At 44.4% G+C, this 6078-nt stretch overlaps 2 protein-coding genes across 2 annotated transcripts; one reads left to right on the forward strand and one right to left on the reverse strand.

Moving 5' to 3' along the window:
• Nucleotides 1-761: 761 nt before the first annotated feature.
• LOC122762631 (coiled-coil domain-containing protein 90B, mitochondrial-like) lies at nt 762-3729 on the forward strand. Its single transcript, XM_044017819.1, has 8 exons — nt 762-1063; nt 1375-1494; nt 1609-1814; nt 1937-1978; nt 2075-2146; nt 2953-3006; nt 3092-3206; nt 3303-3729. The coding sequence occupies exons 1-8, from the start codon at nt 1015-1017 to the stop codon at nt 3356-3358; spliced, it is 714 nt and encodes a 237-aa protein (XP_043873754.1). The 5' UTR covers nt 762-1014; the 3' UTR covers nt 3359-3729.
• A 118-nt stretch (nt 3730-3847) lies between these two features.
• LOC122762633 (pre-mRNA cleavage complex 2 protein Pcf11-like) lies at nt 3848-6049 on the reverse strand. Its single transcript, XM_044017820.1, has 6 exons — nt 5902-6049; nt 5625-5808; nt 5182-5337; nt 4989-5081; nt 4694-4729; nt 3848-4601 (listed from the first exon to the last, which is right to left on the reverse strand). Exons 2-6 carry the CDS (start codon nt 5748-5750, stop codon nt 4377-4379), a joined length of 636 nt encoding a protein of 211 aa, XP_043873755.1. The 5' UTR covers nt 5751-5808; nt 5902-6049; the 3' UTR covers nt 3848-4376.
• Nucleotides 6050-6078: the final 29 nt, after the last annotated feature.

The following is a 6078-nucleotide window of genomic DNA, read 5'->3' on the forward strand; positions in this document are numbered from 1 at the left end:
CGCCCTAAATGTAACCATTTCCTCAGAGAAGAGGATCCACCTCATTGGGACCAGGTTTTGGAATGGCCCTACTGCGGTACACACACATACACACGCACGCACACACACGACTGCAAAAACAATGTGCTGAGTCGTGTCTATGTTTGTGAGTCATAGGCGATTAATGTGCGCGTGTCGCTTCTGCTAAACTTCATCTAGTCGATGTTAATGAGTTCATTTGTTTTCATTTAATTGTTTTATTAAGTATGATTAAATTATACTTACATTATTAGATATGGCACACATAGATATACAGCGCATACTATTTATCATCCAAATGTGATTTTGTAGAAACTTTATTAACAAGACGAAACACTTCTTCGTTCTAGTTAATTGAACTATTACTTAAAAAATAAATAAATATTATTATCAATACATAATAATAATTATATAAAATACAAAACACACACACACTTATATATATATATATATATATATATATATCGCTTGCATCCTTTTATTTATGTTTATTATTTATTATCTTTATCTTTACTGTCTTTGATGACTCTTATCTTATCTATGATATTTACATGTTTATTAGTCATAATTATAAAGAAATGTAGTTTTTTCCTCCCTCTCATGTTTAAAGACACAAAGAAATACAGACGTCAACACATTAAGTGAGAAATATACATTTAAATATGTAAAAACTTATATTCTTATATGAAAAGTTACTAAAATAGACAAATAAAAACTTTTAAAAACGTTTTGAATCAAATATTATTTCTTATATTCACACAAAATAATATTTTCACAGAATATCAAAATGTGTGAGTCACTTTATCTTGTTCCGCTGGGGGCGCTGTCTGGGTTTTTCTCACAGTGACGGTGAGAATTCCGACGCTCCCTGAAGGCGTCCCGAGCTTCCGCTGTTACGTCACACAGTTTCCGGTCAGACGCTTCTCCAGGATCAGCCGACTGTTTTCAACTTTAACTGTTTTGTGTTGAAACTTTTGAACACGCGCAGCTTCCGGCATGCAGGCGCTGCGACGGTTCAATCTGCGGCCGCTGCGAAACTGGAGGGGTGAGTACGACTTCCGGTTCCCGGTTTTTGATTCTAAGGAGGGAAAAAAAGTTTGAAAACACAGACACACAGACAGACAGACGGAGAGAGAGAGAGAGAGAGAGAGAGAAGACAGACAGACAGACAGAGAGAGAGACACACAGACAGACACACACAGAGACATACAGAGAGAGAAACAGACACAGACAGACATACAGAGAGAGAGACAGACAGACATACAGACACAGAGAGACAGACATACAGACACACACACACACAACCGTTCTCAATCTTTATTTCTTCCTCTTTGGGTACGTGTGTGCGTATGTCAGATTATCATGTGACAGCACAAGTGTTGACCTTTGACCTGAGGAAAGTGGAGCTGATGCCTCTGGATCAGAGGAAACTGACCTTTGACTCTCAGGCCATGGTGACGGAGCTGCGGCAGAGCGGTGAGGACACACGCGCACACACACAGAAAAGTAACCTTTAACCCTCAGCTGCGGCAGCGCGGTGAGGACTTTGGTGCCTTTGGTGTGGGAGAGTGAGTGGTGTTTTGTCCTCAGGTTTTGACGAGCGTCAGTCCGACCTCATCGTCTCCGCTCTGGTGACGCTGACCACGTCCAACATGGACATCGTGTACAAAGACATGGTGACCAAAGCTCACCAGGAGATCACCGTACAGCAGATCATGGCTCACCTGGACTCCATCAGGAAGGACATGGTGATCCTGGAGAAGAGCGAGTTTGCCAGCCTCCGCTCAGAGAACACGGTAACGCCGCCGCGCTGTGTCGCTATGGAAACCAAACACAACAACAGTGACCAAGCTGCGTTTAAGTGACTGAATTCATGTTCAGAGTTTTCAGTGTTTAACGTTGTTTTTTTTTCCTACAGACGATGAAGCAGGAGCTGGAGCAGCTGAAGACTCGACTGAAGGTGACATTTTGCTTAAGTCTGGTTTTTATCTGGTTTAAGTCTGGTTCAAGCCTAGTTAATCTTGGTTTGAGTCCTTGCTGTTTTTGTTTTTTTCAGGAGGAGAATCAGAAAGTACGAGCGGAAACTAAACTAGACCTCAACTTAGAGAACAGCAGGGTCTCTGACATGGTGAGTCAGTGAACGCATCACAACTTAGTCAGTGAACACATCATCACTAAGTCAGTGAACGCATCATCACTGAGTCAGTGAACGCATCCTGCTCTGTGCAGGAAAGGACAGAGTCGTCTGTACTTCCTTAGAAGGCTGGCATCCTTCAACGTCTGCAGGAAGCTGCTACAGACCTTCTACCAGTCTGTGGTAGCGAGTGCCCTCCTGTACACAGTGGTGTGCTGGGGGGGCAGCCTAAAGAAGAAGGACGCTGCACGCCTGGACAAACTAATAAGGAAGGCAGGCTCTGTTGTAGGCACAGAACTGGACAGTCTGACATCCATAGCTGAGCGACGTACACTCAACAGGCTCCTGCCCATCATAGACAATCCACACCATCCACTACACAGCACCATACACAGACAGAGGAGCAGCTTCAGTGACAGACTGCTGTCAATGTCCTGCTCCACAGAAAGACTGAGGAGATCATTCCTCCCCCATGCCATCAGACTCTTCAACCTGCATCATAAATGACACGCATACGCAAGCAAACACGTACATCGCATTCTTTTTAACGCCTTTATATTTTTTATATATTTTTTCTTTTTCCTTTTTATACATGTTTCAGTTTAGATTTAGACTGTACATAGACTTGCATGCCTCTTATGTTTCTATCGTGTAACATATTCTGGAGCTGCTGAAACTGTGAATTTCTCTGTGAGATGAATAAAGTATCTATCTATCTATCTATCTATCTATCTATCTATCGCATCATCGTCACTGAGTCAGTGAACGCATCATCACCACTCATTGTGTTTTTCTTTCAGTTCAATGAACAAAAGAAGAAGCTGATGGAGGCCATGACAGAGTTTCGTCAAAAGGTAAAGACTCTGAAGATACTGCAGTAATATTACGTACCGTGCCATGTTGACGGTGTTCCTCCTCTTCCTCCTGCTCCTTGCTCAGAAAGTCGACCTGAAAAACGATAACATGGAGATCAACAAAAAGATCGACCTGCAGGTGGCGTCGCTCAAAACTCTGCTGGAGTCTCTGAAGCTGGAGATGATCACCTACCTGGCAGGTAACTCTGCCCCCTGACCCCACCCCTACAGTCACCAAACTCCTCCCCCTCCACAGTGACTCACACTGAAAGGTTCTTTGTCATGTTTCTGCTCAGGGACCATGTTCTCCTGCCTCGCCATCACACTCTTGGTTTACAGACTGTGGAGGTGAAGGACCAGGACTGGGATGAGGACCAGGATTCACCCTCCAAGTGCACCAACAAATCCAAATCTGAACTCAAATACATTAAAGTGATATTTGTTAAAGTAACAGCAGTAAAAGTATTTCAGTCTTTTATCACAAACATTGACTTAAGTTTTACTTTAATTACATTTACAAATTAAGTACATTTACACAAACTGTATTTTTAAAGCTGCTTTCAGACCTGGTTTCACCCTGAGTTGAGTGCAATATAAACCTGGATTAGATCTGGTGAGTCTTTTTTAACATGGTTTTGAACCTCACAGACTAATGTAACACTTTTGTGAATCTGTGTTGTAAATGTTTTTTTGTTGGAATAAATGTTTATTTAAATTTGGTAATATTTTGTCACGTCGCTTGTTTTGCGCAAACATTTACGTTTCGCTTAAATGCTTCCAATACATTTTATAATTAAACTCAATTAAGTGTAAAATTCTCAGAAACTGACAAAAATCCAGATTGTTTTAACGCAGACAAGCTTTTATTTTGAGGGAAATCATCATCCACAAACACGTTTCAGACTTTTTTATTTATTGAAAATGAGGGACGAAGAAAAAACCCTCACCAAAAAAACAAAAACAAATGAATCAGCATCTTCAGAGTGAACCAATCCTGATGAGTGGGCGGAGTTTGTCTTCAATGGCAATGATGCTTACCTTTTTTTTTTTTAAAGCCGCCCGCCGGAGACGCTCATTCAAACGTAAAACACCTGAAACTACGAGATGAAGGGAAACAAAGCGACGCTCGTTCAGACACCGTCACAACAACAGATTCCAAAAATACTTTTTAATTTATAAATTAAATCATTTCAACAAATCATTGTACGATCAGTTCACACAGAGGAGATGACCTGAAATGGTCGTGTAAGAATCCAAATACAAAAATGTATTGACCAGTTACGTCGCTGCAAGCTCTGCCCCTCCCTCCCCTCCCCCAGAACGCTAAAACAGCGTTGACGGCGCATTATTAGCAGCAGCGCGCACGCCGTTCACGATTTACTCTCCTCCGGTTTTACTTCTTCTGTGAAATCCTCCACCTCTTTCTTCATATCAGGGAGCTCGGCGGCCTCGGGCACCACTTCCTGTTTGACTGAGACGGCGGCAGCAACAGCGCAGGAAGTTTCCTCCACGTCTTCCTCGGTCTTCACGAAGGAGCCGAGCGGATGATCGGTGAGCAGCTTGTTGGGCGACGGCGTCGCATCGACATATGTCGTCTGAGGCGGAACAAAAACAACAACATGTCAATCAAACGACGACATCCTGTTATTGACGATCAATAAAGAAAGCGAGGCGATCGATGACTCACATTTTTATAATCTTCAAAACAGGCGGGATGGAAGTTCTGAGAAAACAAACACAAAAACACGTTAACGTCAGAGCGACTGTGAGCAGCAGAGGGCGCTGTTCACCGTCACCCCGAGCAACAAGAGCTCAAACAATCAAATCTGCTGACTCAATTGTTAGCTTAGCCGTTAGCTCCACCACTGATACCAACAGTAATGAAGACATTCTTATGTGTTATTTTTTGTTGTGTGTCTCGTGTCGTGGTGTTATTGTCCTGCTGTATTCCGTTGAGCAGTTTGTGTCATTGCCATGGTTACCTTGTCGTCCACTCTCACAGCGTCCTTCAGAAACCAGTCCTCCTCTTCTTCCACCCAGTACGTCTCAAACGGCTCTTGACAGATTTCACACGACTGCAGAAACGGAGAAAAAAAGAAATAAATAAAAAAATCAGCCAGACCTTCCCCGCCTGCTGTCTCCTAATTGGCTGACAGGCTGGGTCAGCTGACTCACCTCTCCCACTTGGTCCTTGGTGGCTCTGACACTCTGGAACTCCTTCTCCTTGGCGGCCGCCTGGTTCTTCTGGACCTCCTCCTCGTTCACCTTCTCAAAGAAGTGACTCTTGGCTCGCTCCTCCAGGTCTGCGATCTCCTCGAACTCGATCCAGTCCTGACACACACGCACACACAACGGGATTATGCTAAAATAAAGCTGAGCCTGCAGATCTTATCTACAGGTGAAGAATCAGGAAAAAGACCGCCGCCCGATTGTGAAGTGGGACACGACAGGACCCTGACACGCGAGAACAGCAGCTTTTTGTGTCCAAAACCAAGATTAGTCCTTTTAGACATTTGATGCTACGAAGTCTGAGCTTGTCATTTGATGCTATTTCAAAGACATCACGAGACAATCTTAACATTGGCTCCTCCCTCATGTGCACGTGTGTGTGTGCTCACCCTCAGGCTGTAGTACCAGCGCCGGTGTGTGACCTTCTTGCTCGCCACCTTGCCCGCGTGGTTCTGTCTAAAGTGCCAGTCCAGGTGGTCGGCGTACATGTCGGTCTGCGCGGCGGTGAACCTCATGCTGCACAGGCAGCACTGGTTCCCTGAGTACAGCTTCGTCACAACAGTCTCGTGGCGCCTGCAGGGGGTGGAGCCAAACAGTTATTAAAAACAAAAATCAGAGAACCATCAGAACGGCAGGTGGTGGCGGCGGTGTTTGTCCGTGACTCACTGTTTTAGGTCGTCCACAGTAAAGCTGGTGAGGTCCGGGACGTCGTCTTCCTCCTCCTCCACCTCCTGCTCCTCCTCTTCCTCCTCTTCCACCGGCGCAGCTGCCGGAGTCACGACGGCAGACGACTCTGGAAACAATCAGCACAGACTCAAATTAAACTCATGTTTTTTTGTCCAC

This window comes from Solea senegalensis, unplaced genomic scaffold (assembly GCF_019176455.1).
Source record: "Solea senegalensis isolate Sse05_10M unplaced genomic scaffold, IFAPA_SoseM_1 scf7180000015873, whole genome shotgun sequence".
NCBI lineage: Eukaryota > Metazoa > Chordata > Actinopteri > Pleuronectiformes > Soleidae > Solea > Solea senegalensis.